The sequence below is a fragment of the Mustelus asterias genome, unplaced genomic scaffold (assembly GCF_964213995.1).
Source record: "Mustelus asterias unplaced genomic scaffold, sMusAst1.hap1.1 HAP1_SCAFFOLD_753, whole genome shotgun sequence".
NCBI classification, from domain to species: Eukaryota; Metazoa; Chordata; class Chondrichthyes; order Carcharhiniformes; family Triakidae; genus Mustelus; species Mustelus asterias.
In genome coordinates this window covers 29,972-45,157 of record NW_027590701.1, presented here as the reverse complement: position 1 = coordinate 45,157, position 15,186 = coordinate 29,972, and the positions used below count along the sequence as shown (strand labels likewise).

The 15,186-nt window shown below is 47.4% G+C and overlaps 1 protein-coding gene across 1 annotated transcript in view; it reads left to right on the top strand.

Annotated features, from left to right (window-relative positions):
* LOC144487356 (uncharacterized) overlaps window positions 1–12,091 on the top strand; it is a 72,202-nt gene extending 60,111 nt beyond the window's left edge. The window contains exons 5-6 of the mRNA XM_078205441.1: window positions 5,610–6,769; window positions 11,265–12,091. Of these exons, the coding sequence (XP_078061567.1) occupies window positions 5,610–6,769; window positions 11,265–11,979 (1,875 nt within the window). The 3' untranslated portion in view covers window positions 11,980–12,091. The remainder of the gene's footprint in view (window positions 1–5,609; window positions 6,770–11,264) is intronic.
* The last annotated feature ends 3,095 nt before the right edge of the window (window positions 12,092–15,186 follow it).

Genomic DNA, 15,186 nt, shown 5'->3' with positions numbered 1-15,186 from the left:
AAGGCTCATGGGATACAAGGAGAAGTGGCTAGATGGGTGGAGAACTGGCTTGGCCATAGGAGACAGAGGGTAGTGGTCGAAGGGTCTTTTTCCGGCTGGAGGTCTGTGACCAGTGGTGTTCCGCAGGGCTCTGTACTGGGACCTCTGCTATTTGTGATATATATAAATGATTTGGAAGAAGGTGTAACTGGTGTAATCAGCAAGTTTGCGGATGACACGAAGATGGCTGGAATTGCGGATAGCGAAGAGCATTGTCGGGCAATACAGCAGGATATAGATAGGCTGGAAAATTGGGCGGAGAGGTGGCAGATGGAATTTAATCCGGATAAATGCGAAGTGATGCATTTTGGAAGAAATAATGTAGGGAGGAGTTATACAATAAATGGCAGAGTCAGCAGGAGTATAGAAACACAGAGGGACCTAGGTGTGCAAGTCCACAAATCCTTGAAGGTGGCAACACAGGTGGAGAAGGTGGTGAAGAAGGCATATGGTATGCTTGCCTTTATAGGACGGGGTATAGAGTATAAAAGCTGGAGTCTGATGATGCAGCTGTATAGAACGCTGGTTAGGCCACATTTGGAGTACTGCGTCCAGTTCTGGTCGCCGCACTACCAGAAGGACGTGGAGGCATTAGAGAGAGTGCAGAGAAGGTTTACCAGGATGTTGCCTGGTATGGAGGGTCTTAGCTATGAGGAGAGATTGGGTAGACTGGGGTTGTTCTCCTTGGAAAGACGGAGAATGAGGGGAGATCTAATAGAGGTATACAAGATTATGAAGGGTATAGATAGGGTGAACAGTGGGAAGCTTTTTCCCAGGTCGGAGGTGACGATCACGAGGGGTCACGGGCTCAAGGTGAGAGGGGCGAAGTATAACTCAGACATCAGAGAGACGTTTTTTACACAGAGGGTGGTGGGGGCCTGGAATGCGCTGCCAAGTAGGGTGGTGGAGGCAGGCACGCTGACATCGTTTAAGACTTACCTGGATAGTCACATGAGCAGCCTGGGAATGGAGGGATACAAATGATTGGTCTAGTTGGACCAAGGAGCGGCACAGGCTTGGAGGGCCGAAGGGCCTGTTTCCTGTGCTGTACTGTTCTTTGTTCTCTTTGTTCTTTGTACACATCTCTTTAACCCTTGCTCCACTCACATTAGTCATAGAGGTTTACAGCATGGAAACAGGCCCTTCGGCCCAACTTGTCCATGCCGCCCTTTTTATTAAACCCCAAAGCTAATCCCACTTGCCCACGTTTGGCCCATATCCCTCTCCCCATCTTACCCATGCAACTATCTAAATGCTTCTTAAAAGATCAAATTGTACCCGCTTCTACTACTACCTCTGGCAGCTTGTTCCAGACAGTCACCACCCTCTGTGTGAAAGAATTGCCCCTCTGGACCCTTTCGTATCTCTCCCCTCTCACCTTAAACCTATGCCCTCTAGTTTTAGACTCCCCTACCTTTGGGAAAAGATATTGAGTATCTAGCTGATCTGTGCCCCTCATTATTTTATAGACCTCTATAAGTTCACCCCTCAGCCTCCTACGCTCCAGAGAAAAAGGTCCCAGTCTATCCAGCCTCTCCTTATTTCTTAAACCGATGGGTAAGGTGGGTATAGAGGGCCAAATGCGGGCAACTGGGACCAGCTACGGGGTCCAAAAAAAAGGGCAGCATGGACAAACCGGGCCGAAGGACCTGCTTCCATGCTGCAAACCTCTATGACTTGTCAAATTACTCCTTTCAAGTGTATCACCTCACACTTTTCAGAGCTAAATTCCATCTGTCACTTATCTGCCCGTTTGACCGTTCTGTCTATATCTTCCTGTAACCCAGGACACTCCGTCTCACTGTTAACCACCCAGCCAATCTGTGTCAAAGAACAAAGAAAATTACAGCACAGGAACAGGCCCTTCGGGCCTCCAAGCCTGCACCGACTATGCTGCCCGACTGAACTAAAACCCCCCCTACCCTTCCATGTGTCATCCACAAACTTACTGATCCTCCCCCTCGGCTCAAACTGGCTGCCCCACCTGCACGCTGGCTGCAGCCATGAGTTCAGGTTAAGCCCAGCGCTGGGCCAGGGATGAAGCCTGGGATTTCCCAGATCCAGCCCCTGACCCCCTCACTCCCCGTGTCGGTGGGCCTGACGCAGGCCTGGGCCAGGGATGAAGCCTGGGCTTTTCCAGATCCAGCCCCTGCCCCCTCCCCCCCACCACTCCCCACATCAGTGGGCCTGATGCAGGCCTGGGCCAGGGATGAAGCCTGGGCTTTTCCAGATCCAGCCCCTCACTCGCCGTGTCGATGGGCCTGACGCAGGCCTGGGCCAGGGATGAAGTCTGGGCTTTTCCAGATCTTGTCTGTACCTTTAAGACTTGATTACCTGAAAAGACTCACATTCCAACCATTATTCTGTAAATTGAGTTTGTGTCTTTGTGCCCTGTTTGTGAACAGAATTCCCACCCACCTGATGAAGGAGCAGCGCTCCGAAAGCTAGTGGCTTTTGCTACCAAATAAACCTGTTGGACTTTAACCTGGTGTTGTAAGACTTCTTAAAACAAGAGCAGGTCAGAGGTCGGGAATCCTCCCCAGAGTCCAGCCACAATGGCCACGCCTGCGCACTGCAGTACATTGCCCATGATCAAGATGGCGCATGCGCATTGCAGAATGTTGCCCCCTATAAAGATGGCGGCGCTAACCCGAGCCTTCAATCACAGAAGAAACAAAACGACGGCTCCCGTGTGGCAAATGGAAGGCCGATGGTTTTTCGTTGACGGTTCTGGGCCTACACCTTGTATTTATTTAGCCTCCCACACTACCCGCCGGCTCCAGTGTTTCCCGCTCACCTCGTTTCTGAATCTGACCCGTTGCCAGTTTCCAACCAAACTGACCCCATCCAGAATCGACACTGCGCTCGCTGGGCCCGGGAACAGATTGACGGCAGCTCCGGACCAATCAGAGTGAATGAGGGGCGGGGCTGGAGGACCGAGCGGGACCGGCTGGTCCTCCAACCAATCAGACTGAATGAGGGGCGGAGTCTCGGGCATGCGCAGTGCGGGTAATGGCGACAGCCGGTTTGAACTCGGATCCCGGGTCAATAGGAGGTGAAGAGCGGCGCGCGGTGAATGTGGCGGTTGGAGAGGCTTCGGAAACACGTTGTTCAAATCCCGGGAAAGAACATCCCGGTTCCCCCGTTTGTACCAAATGGAGCCGCAGCTGGTCGTGTTGGGCCTGGGCCGACTGCCGCCCTTCTGTAGGTGGGAATGTGAATCAGTGCGCATGTGTCAGGCCATTCCACCCATCGAGGCTGCTCTGCCATTCAGTGCTTCATCTGATCATTGCCTTCACTCAATGTTCCTCCAGCCCCAACCTCCCCAACCCACCACTCCCTTGTCGGTAAAAATGGTGCATAACACAGCCCTGAATGTACCCAATGATGTGGAGATGCCGGAGTTGGACTGGGGTAAACACAGTAAGCGTAACCTGGTGTTGTTAAAATATATAAACTTCCATTGCTCACTGAAGGAGAGAATTGCACAGGCTACTGGACCTCTGAACGAAGCGATTTCTCCTCATCTCTGTCTTCAACCCTTCCTTTTAAACTGTCTCTGCAGTTCCACATTTCCCTCTGAGGGGAAACATCCTTGCAGCACCTATCCTGTCAAGCACCCACAGAATCTTATATGCTTCAGTTACAACATTTATCTAAAATCTAATGAGCATATATACATCCTACCCAATGTTTCCTCATTTTAAAAAAACACTTCATGCCTGGAATCAGCTTAGTGAACCTTGTTTGAATTACTTCCAATGTAAGCGTATCCCATTTTACATAATCCTCCCCTAAAAGGGGAGCAATCTCAAACCAAGAAAAATGTTTATCTCTTATTTTCTAACCACAGTTGACACATGACTCTTGTCATCTCCTTTTACAGGGAGTTGGAAGATTTGAAGTCTGTGATTTCTCTGATTCCAATGCTTCTGATATCTTTCCAGCTGCAGCAGGCGGTTTTCAAATAGTTCCAGAAGTGAGTATTATTGAGCATTCATCTACAATCCAGTGCTTTTAGTGCTATGCTCTGTTATTTGTGCTCTGTTCTATCTCTCAGGCTGGTCTGACTCCTTTCCTTTGGATCTGAATCCATATCCATCCATTGCTCTGTTTCACCTCTGCCCTCTCTGATTACCTCTGTCATTGTTTGACTCTCTATTTTTCTAGTAGTAGATTTATTTTAACCGTGTTTGGTACTTTACTGTTATTTTCTTGCAACTGTGTCTAAATGAAGCTTTCACCTTTTCCCATCCCTCAGCTATGTGCTTCTGATGTACCATCTTTATCTTCCAATGGTCAGGAATTCTTTTTCCTGCACTGGAGATCATTTCTCTTTTGCTCATTGGCTGATATTAAACATCAAATCTGCACCATAATTCCCTGGAATTGAAGATTTGAAGTTACTATCAGATTAGCCATGATCTTATTAAATGGTGGAGCAGGCTTGAGGGGCTGAATGGCCTACGCTTGATCCTGATTGTATATCCATATGGATTCTGCACACCCTGATATTTTAACTCTGTTCTCTTGCCACCGTTACCAGCGAACAAGTTAAGTATTTTCAGTATTTGCTCTTTTTATTTCAGATTTTCAGTAACCATAGTATTTTGCTATTATTTTGTTGCAGGCGTTTGTCCCAGAACCGAGCCTTGAAGCAGCGATTGACCAATTAAGAATAACTTGTATCAGGGCGGGTGTTGGTTTTGGATGTTGATCTGTGTTTTCCAGTTACACACACTTTTTCACAGTGTTGGTGTGATTGAAATGTGGAACACTCATGATGCCACAATTAGATCAGTACAGACATCTCACGGGGTTGTGTGATGGAGGAGATTTCAGAGATGGGGTGGTTCAGTCTAGAGGTACAGGGTCAGAAGCTCAGTTTTGGGTAAAGGATGGCAGTAATGCTGTGAAATTAATTTCACTTCAGATAGTTGCTCGGGAGAAGGATTAGGGCGCGGTTAGGGAGTGAAGTTTGTATTGGGGTAATCTCTCTCGTGTGTATGTATATATTATGTGTATCTCTCTATCACTCTCTATCTCTCTTCACCCATTGTGTCCAGAGTCTTGTGAAGGCACAGAACAGGCGGCAGGTTCCCTTCCCTGAAGGATATTACTGAACCTGTCTGGTTTTTGTGACAATCCAGCAGTTTTCATGGTCACTTTTTCCGAGTGCCGGCCCCACAAATGACCAGATTCATTCAGCTCAATTTCACAATCTGCCTTTGTGTTCTTGTGGGTTCTCTCTCATGCCCTTTTTTCTGTTTTAAATCAATGTCACAGGGTTTTAGAAGGGGAGGATTTGCAGTCAGGAAACTGAAATCAAACATCACATCAAAATCTGACGGCGGTCACCTAATTTATCATAACCTGAATTTCATCGGATTTTGAACATGGAAGAAAGAAGCACCATTCACAGTGGAGAGAAACTGTACGTGTGTTCTGTGTGTGGACGAGGCTTCAGCCAGTCATCTGGCCTGTCGAGACACAAGCGCAGTCACAACAGGGAGAAGGTGTGGAAATGTGGGGACTATGGGAAGGAATTCACTCATTCATCTGCCCTGCAGAATCACCAGCGACTTCATAGTGGGGAGAGACCGTTCACCTGCCCCGAGTGTGGGAAGGGATTCACTCGGTCGGCAACCTTGCTGAATCACCAGCGAGTTCACACTGGGGAGAGGCCATTCACCTGCTCTCAGTGTGGGAAGAGATTCACTCAGTCATCCCACCTGCTGACACACCAACGTGATCACACTGGGGAAAAGCCATTCACCTGTTCCGTGTGTAGGAAGGGTTTCACTCGGTCATCCCACCTACAGACGCACCAGCGAGTTCACTCTGGAGAGAGACCATTTACCTGCTCTGAGTGTGGGAAGGGATTCATTCAATTATCCAACCTCTTGGTTCACCGGCAGGTTCACACTGGGGAGAGACCGTTCACCTGCTCCGAGTGTGGGAAGAGATTCACTCAGTCATCCCACCTGCTGACACACCAACGTGATCACACTGGGGAAAAGCCATTCACCTGTTCCGTGTGTAGGAAGGGTTTCACTCGGTCATCCCACCTACAGACGCACCAGCGAGTTCACTCTGGAGAGAGACCATTTACCTGCTCTGAGTGTGGGAAGGGATTCATTCAATTATCCAACCTCTTGGTTCACCGGCAGGTTCACACTGGGGAGAGACCGTTCACCTGCTCCGAGTGTGGGAAGGGATTCACTCAGTCCGGCAGCCTGCATTTACACAAACTGACTCACACTGGGGAGAAGCCATTCACCTGCTCCGAGTGTGGGAAGGGATTCACTCGGCCATCTGACTTGCTGATACACCAGCGAGTTCACACTGACGAGAGACCTTTTAAATGTCCAGACTGTGGGAAGTGCTATAAAAGTTCCAGCCAACTGATGTCCCATCAGCGCGTTCACACGGACGAGAGACCATTCAAGTGCACTGACTGCGGGACTGGGTTCAGGAGATCAACAAACCTGACTGTTCACCAACGAATTCACACCGGGGAGAGACCATTCACCTGCTCCCAGTGCGGGAAGGAATTCACTGATTTATCCACCCTGCTGAAACACCAGCGCACACACACTGGAGAAAGGCCATTCACCTGCCCTAAATGTGGGAAGGGATTCACTCAGTCAGCCAACCTGCAGAGGCACCAGCGAATTCACACTGGGGAGAGGCCATTCACCTGTTCCCAGTGCAGGAAAGGATTCATCGAGTTATCCAATCTGCTGAGACACCAGTCAGTTCACGAGTAACTACCACAATTTGGTTTTGCTGTTAACCACATCCATGTTCACTGGGATCTGGGTGTTTTTCTTCCTCCTCTTCCGATTTTACTTGGAATCACCACAAAGCTGCTTCACCATCTCCTCCTGTCAGTCACCATCCCTCTCCCAATCCCACTGTATTTCTGATTCTGTCCACCACATCTTTCCATCTGGTCTTAGACATTCCTCCTCTCCTTCTTCCTGACAGTCCCATGTCCATCACTCCCCTCACCACATTTCCTCCCTCACTCTCCATAACAGATGTCCAGACCATTTCAATCTCTTCTCCACTACATAGAAACATAAAAACTAGAAGCAGGAGTAGGCCATTCGGCCCTTCGATCCTGCTGCGCCATTCATTATGATCATGGCTGATCATCGAATTCAATATCCTGATCCCTTTAGTCCCAAGAGCTATATCTAATTTCTTCTTGAAATCACACAATGTTTTGGCCTCAACTACTTTGTGATTGTAGATTCTTTCTTTTCAAGTTCAGTGATGATTTTCTATCACCGAATATTCCACTGCACATCTTCCAATTACTGCAGCCAGAGCTAATCTGTTTCTTCATTTCCAAATTTCCATCTCCTCCCATCACTGACCCCAGGAACTTGAAGCTACTCATATTCTTCAAGTCTTCACCCATAATCTTTACCTTCACTCTCATCCCCTTCCCTAATCTCAACTTGACAGTCCAGAAATTGGATCTTTGGTTCATTAGTGTCCTTGAGGGAGGGAAATCTGCCATTCTTACCTGATCTGTACAGACTTGAAACGTTAACTCTGTTTCTCTTTCCACAGATGCTGCCAAACCTGCTGAGTTTTTCCCAAATTTTCTGTTTTATTTCAGATTTCAAGCATCCACAGTAATTTGCTTTTACTTAATCCAATCTTCTTATTGCATTGACCTTCCTGATATTTTTCTATCATTTGTCTTTAAAAATACCTTTGTGCTCTGTTTCTGCTGATGTTGATAAACTCGATCCCGATCATATTCTGGATAAAAGTCAAATAAATCAGCTTTGTGTTGGAACAGCCAGTGTGGTTAATAATTTTAATATCTCTAACACAAGTTAGCTCTTTTTAAAACATCCTCGGTATCCCAGTCTCCTCCATTCTTGCCAAAGCAACGAGTGTGAGGAGCTCATGGAATCATAGAATCCCTGCAATGTGGAAGGAGGCCATTCGGCCCATTCAGTCTACACCAACTCTCCAACAGAGCATATTACCTCGGCCCTATCCCCATGCATCCATCATGGCCAATACACCCAACCCACATATCTTTAGACACTAAGGGGCAATTTAGCATGGCCAAGCCACCTAACCTGCACATCTTTGGACTGTGGTAGGAAAGCAGAGCACCCGGAGGAAACCCCCACAGACTTGAGGAGAACGTGCAAACTGCCCACCTGGTCTGGAATTGAACCTGGGTCTCTGGCGCTGTGAGGCAGCAATGCTACCACTCTGCCTCTGTGCTGCCCCATTGTCACTAAGATTGAGACAATCTGATCAGCTGCCTCTGCTGCTTTCCTCCCGTCCACTACCCCGGAAGTTCAAAATTGTTCTGAAGATCTGCCCAGCCCAGGCCTTAAACTGACTTCTTTCTTTAGTTTCTCTCCATCTCCCCTTATCCCTTCAAGAGCTAATCTTGTCCATGAAACCCATCTTCCGTTCTATTCACTCTTTCCCACTAAACTGCCAACCATCCAGAGAGTTCTGGAGGAGGGTAAGTTTATGGAGAATGGAAGATGGGGGATCGGTCAGAAGAGCGTTGGAATAGTCAAATCTGAAAGTAACAAAGGCAAGATGAGAAGTTCAGCAGCAAATGAACTGAGGCAGGATGGATCTAATTGTCTTAGAGGTGGAAACAGTAATATTAGAGACGGTGAGGATATGTAGCCAATAGTTCAACTCAAGGTCAAATAGGAAAGGAAGATTGCACTTGGTCTGGTTCAGCCTGTGGTCAGAGAGGAGGATAGTATCACTGATGAGGGTGACACAGTTTGTGGGGTGCACGGTGGTGGAGTTCATGGACCCGAGTATTAACCCTGCACCTGGAAACCAACTTGTGATTCCCCTGCCAAGGCACCCAGATTGCTCTGTACCTCAGAGTTCTGTTTGTGATATATATAAATGATTTGGAAGAAGATGTAGCTGGTCTGATTAGTAAGTTTGCGGACGACACAAAGATTGCTGGGGTTGCGGGTAGTGATGAACATTGTCAGAGAATACAGCCGGATATAGATAGGCTGGAAAATTGGGCAGAGAAATGGCAGATGGAATTTAATCCAGATAAATGCGAAGTGATGCATTTTGGTAGATCTAATGCAGGGGCGAGTTATACAATAAATGGCAGAACTATCAGGAGTATAGACACGCAGAGGGACCTGGGTGTGCAAGTCCACAGATCCTTAGAGGTGGCAGCACAGGTGGAAAAGGTGGTGAAGAAGGCATGTGGCATGCTTGCCTTTATTGGACAGGGCATAGAGTATAAAAGTTAGCATATGATGTTGCAGTTATATAGAACGTTGGTTAGGCCACATTTGGAATACTGCGTCCAGATCTGGTCGCCACACTACCAGAAGGACGTGGAGGCTTTGGAGAGAGTGCAGAAAAGGTTTACCAGGATGTTGCCTGGTATGGAGGGTATTCGCTATGAGGAGAGATTGAGTAAACTAGGGTTGTTCTCCCTGGAAAGACGGAGGTTGAGGGGCGACCTAATAGAAGTTTATAAAATTATGAAGGGCATAGATAGGGTGAACAGTTGGAAGCTTTTTCCCAGGTCAGAAAGAACAAACACAAGGGGTCACAAGTTCAAGGTAAGGGGGGCAAGGTTCAATACAGATAAGTATGGGAAAGTTTTTTACACAGAGGGTGGTGGGGGCCTGGAATGCACTACCAAGCAAGGTGGTTGAGGCGGACACGCTAGGATCATTTAAGACTTATCTAGATAACCACAGGAACAGACTGGGAATAGAGGGATACAAACGGATGGTCTAGTTAGGAACACATGATCGGTGCAGGCTTGGAGGGCCGAAGAGCCTGTTCCTGTGCTGTATTGTTCTTTATTCTGCAATTCATTTAAATAAGCTGCTGCTTTTTCTGTTCTTTCTGTCTGAGTGGACAAGTTTACATTTTCCCATGTTATACTGGATCACCAGTCTAATACCTGGGAAGGTGTTGTGTTATTGGGAACGGTTGAGCCTGTACTCATTGGAGTTTAGAAGAATGAGGGGTAATCTTTTTAAGTTTAAATTTTATTTATTAGTGCCACAAGTAGGCTTACGTTAACACTGCAAAGAAGTTACTGTGAAAATCCTCTAGTTGCCACACTCCAGCGCCTGTTCGGGTACACTGAGGGAGAATTTAGTTTGGCCAGTGCACCTAACCAGCACGTCTTTCAGACTGTGGGAGGAAACCGGAGCATCTGGAAGAAACTCACACAGACACGGGGGGAATGTGCAGACTCTGCACAGACAGTGACCTAAGCCGGGAATTGAACCCGGGTCCCTGGCGCTGTGAGGCAGCAGTGTTAACCACTGTGCCACCGTGCTGCCCAAGGTAGCTTGACAGATGAAGAGAGGTTATTTCCCCACATGGGCAGAATGCCAAATATGAAGGGTTTCTCATTTCGAATGGAGAGGAGGAGAAATTTCTTCCCTCAGGGGGTCTTTGGAATTATTTTCCCCAGGGAGCAGTGGAGGCTGCATCAGGCTGAGTTCGGCAGATTGTTATCTACAAGAGTTATGGCCGACAGGCGGGAACGTGGAGTTAAGGGCACAATCGGATCAACCATCATCTTATTGAATGGAACAGCAGGCTCAATGGGCTGAATGGTCTATTCCTCCTACTTTCCATGATGTTATGGTCTCTGTGTTGAGGACAGGAAGCATTATGTATTGATCTGTCAATCAACATGAATTAGCATCTTCAGGAGTGTTGGAGGGACAGCAGACTGAGAATGGAGGAAAAATAGACAGATTTACAGCTTTGGGGGAATGAGAGGACAGATTGTTCCAGAGAAACTAAAACTGTCTGTTCTGAATTTTTATCCGACACTAATAGTGGTGACTTTTGTGAACTCCTTTTACAGGATATTAGAAGGGGAGAATTTTGAGAGAGAAATCTCGAAACAAACATCACGTCAAGATCTGATTCACTCAATTCACTGGGATGTGAAACCATCGGCCATTCTAACATCATTGTGACTGGAAAAGCACCGAGACACACACACACCTGAGTGAGAGTGTTCCAGTGAACTGAGTGTGGAAAGAGCTTTAACCAGTTACACAGCCTGAAAATACATCGCAGCATTCACAGCGGGGAGAAACTGCACACGTGTTCTGTGTGAGATTTAACTGATTGTTTAACCTGGAGAGTCACAAGGACACCCGCACCATGGAAAAACCGTGGAAATGTGGGGACTGTGAGAAGGGATTCAGGTCCCCGTCTGAGCTGGAAACTCATCGACGCAGTCACACTGGGGAGAGACCATTCATCTGCTCCAAGTGTGGGAAGGGATTTGCTCAGTCGTCCACACTGCTGACACACCAACAGGTTCACAGTCGAGAGAGGCCATTCACCTGCTCTCAATGTGGGAAGGGATTCACTAATCCATCCCTTCTGCTGAGACACCAGCGAGTTCACACTGGGGAGAGGCCGTTCATTTGCTCTGACTGTGGGAAGGGATTTAAAGACTCCTCCACCCTGCTGACACACTGGCGAGTTCACACTGGGGAGCGGCCGTTCACCTGCTCAGAGTGTGAGAAGGGATTCAGTGATTTATCCACCCTGCTGACACACCAGCGAGTTCACAGCGGAGAGAGACCATTCAGATGCTCCCAGTGTGGGAAGGGATTCGCTCAGTCTTCAAATCTGCAGAAACACCAGCGGGTTCACTCTGGGCTGAAGCCGTTCACTTGCTTTGAGTGCGGGAAGGGATTCCGTGATTCATCTCACCTACTGAGACACCAGAGAGTTCACACGGGAGAGAGGCCGTTCACCTGCTCAGAGTGTGAGAAGAGATTTACTCACTCATCCACCCTGCTGACACACCAGCGAGTTCACTCTGGGCAGAAACCATTCACCTGCTCCGTGTGTGGGAAGGGATTCAGTGATTCATCTCACCTGCTGAGACACCAACGGATTCACAAGTGATCACAGGGTTGGATTCTGCTGTTATTGCTGCTGTTAATCACATCCAGGACTGAACCATGTTCATTCTGACAGTTGGTGAAGTGAGAGGGTCGGAGGGTTTTGCTCAGCAGGACTGGCCAGTCTCATGTCTTCCAGTGGGCTGATGATGTTCTTTGAGCCTGGGAGCACATTTCCACTGAAATGATCCACAGAAGCAGATGTGGTGTATTAATTTTATCCTGGATAGTAAATAGTCTTTTTCCTCCCACTACAGGCGTCTTGTCGTTCATCCGTCCTCGTTCTGAGGATTGGCCGCATTCTGAACAATTTTTCTCCACTGATTTCTCAGCTGCTCTCACTGCCTGTCCCATCGAGAGACCGGTCCACATTCTGATATTATCCACCCGTGCCATCTTGGGCCTTCCTTGCACACATTTTCCAGGTGTTTTGCCTTGCAGTCCCTCTTTTTCCAAATACTCATAGAGAATCATAGAATCCCTACAGTACAGAAGGAGGCCATTCAGCCCATTGAGTCTGTACCGACCACAATCCCACCCAGGTCCTATTGCCGTAACCCCACATACTTACCTGCTAATTCCCCTGACACTCGGGTCAATTTAGCATGGCCAATCAACCTCACCCACACATCTTTGGACTGTGGGAGGAAACCGGAGCACCCGGAGGAAACTCATACAGACACAGGGAGAAAGTGCAAACTCCACACAGACAGTGACCCGAGGCCGGAATTGAACCCAGATCCCTGGCGCTGTGAGGCAGCAGTGCTAACCACTGTGCCATCCCTCCCTATTTACAACACATGTCCAAAATAGGTGAGCTTCCTGGATGTCAGAGCCTCAGACAGATTCCTGTGAACACCAAAAACAAAACCCCCAAAGGAAAATTACAAATTTCAAAACAGGATGTGGTTCTGGGGAGAAATGAAGCACTCCAGCCCCCACATTGCCCACTGGTCATGGAGGATCTTAGTCATGCTGATGGACACCATGTGTTCCATTCCAGGGACACCCGACTGCGAACATCACCGTGAAAGAGACTCGACAGCCCACTGCCTTAATCCATTCATGGCAAATACTCACTGGGTAAAGAGGTTTCTCATCAAATCTCTGGTTGATTATTGAACCCCTTGAACATCTTGAACATTTCCATTGTGTCAGGGTGGCAATAATTGTGTTTTGGGTGAATCCCATGGAATCTCCTCTGGAGAAGCTTTCCTGGTGAGTCAGTCTGCCTGGTTATCATCATCACTCTCTTCACTAACTCCTGCTGCTGATCTACCTTCACTTTACAAATAGCAATTTGTCCCAAACACATCACACTTCCCACCCCGAGAGTCTCAGTGTGAACAGGGAGGAATATGTTTGAAACATAGAAAATAGGAGCAGGAGGAGGCCATTCGGCCCATCGAACATGCTCCACCATTCATTTGATGATGGCTGATCATCCAGTTCAATAGCCTGATCCCGCCTTCTCCCCATATCCTTTGATCCCCTTCACCTCATGCGCTATATCGAACTGTTTCTTGAAAACATACAATGTTTTGGCCTCGACTATTCCCTATGGTGGCGAATTCCATAGGCTGACCACTCTCTGGGTGAAGACATTTCTGCTTATCTCCCCAAAACAGTCTACCCTGCATCGTCAGACTGTGACCCCCTGGTTCTGGGCAGCCCCACCATTAGGAACATCTTTCCTGCATCTATCCTGTCTAGTCCCAGATCTCCACCCTGGGATTCCCGGTGTGAACAGGGTGGGATGTGTTTGGAGACAGGATGTCCCAGTTCTCCATCTTTAAAAGGTCAAAGAGAGGATGAGCTTGATTAAATGATGTTGCTTTATGACAATTTCATTGCCTGGTAACTAACCCCCCGGAACCCAGCTCATTATGGGCTGGGAATGTTTGGTGGGGCAGTGCAGATGGCGTTTTTCTACTCACTGGCACTGTTTGGTGTGGCTGCCCTGCATGATCTGCCCTTAGCAGATATAATAGGCCTACACTGTCCTGTGTTTGTCAACCCAGATCTCCGCACCTGGAGAAGGGAATAAAAGCAAAATACTGCAGATGCTGGAATCTGAAACAAAAACAGAAAATGCTGGAAAATTCCAACACTTCTGACAGCATCTGTGGAGAGAGAATAGAGCCAATGTTTCGAGTCTGACTGACTCCCTGCCTCAAAACATGGCTGGCAAATGTAACTAATGGGGTGCTGCAGGGATCAGTCCTCGGACCTCAACTCTTTACAATCTATATAAATGATCTGCAAGCAGGGACTGGGTGTAACATAGCAAAATGATACTAAAATAGGTGGGAGCTATATCCTCGCTCCACAGATGCTGTCAGACTTATTGAGATTTTCCCATTTTCTATTTTTGAAAAGGAATATCTTACTGAATTCTCACTAATTTCTCACTAATCTCACTATTTCTAAACTATGAGCTTGTTTTCCTCATTTTTTGATGACATCCCATGGATAACATCGTAAACCTCCTTGAATGATCAGAATCAGCAACACAAACCCTTCAGCTGCCATTAAGAATAACTATAAAACCTTTTCCAGTAAATGTGATAACGATCAACTTTGATTCATCCTCCCCACCGTGCAGGTCATCTCACACAACTTTAAATTATTGACATGTTGTCAATACATCTGGTTCAAACAAAACTTCATGCACGGACTTTAAATATTCTCCAGCTCTCTGTTCATCTGCATCCACCTTGTGGATATTTTCTAACTGATACTGGACCCTCTTCAACTTAATTTCTCCTTTCTGAACTGGTTTAGAAATCCTATTATATAGGATTTACTCGTAATCCCCATCACCACCTTCTCCAATCCCCAGGATATCTCTCAGCCCTGTCCTGCCTGTTTTCTCTGTCAGATTATCTATCAGTCATTCCCTGTAATGAGGCAGTGCCATTGTATAGTCCTGGCTTCACTTAGGAACTTCCCCATTCATGTTTAACGAAGACTGATCCCACTCCGAACTTGTGGGATTTAGCTCCGCAAATCACAGAGTACCCAAAGAGGGTGTTGAGCTCAGAAGTGATTTGAAGTATTTCATTGAGAAGCAACAGTTTGAATATGATGCAGAAGCTAAATAAACAGGAGAAACCCACAAACTGGCAGGTGAAAATGATTTACCAATCCCAGAGGACAAACAGACAGATGACACAGAGTGAGTGCTGGTCTCTGTAGCTGGTGGCTGCAG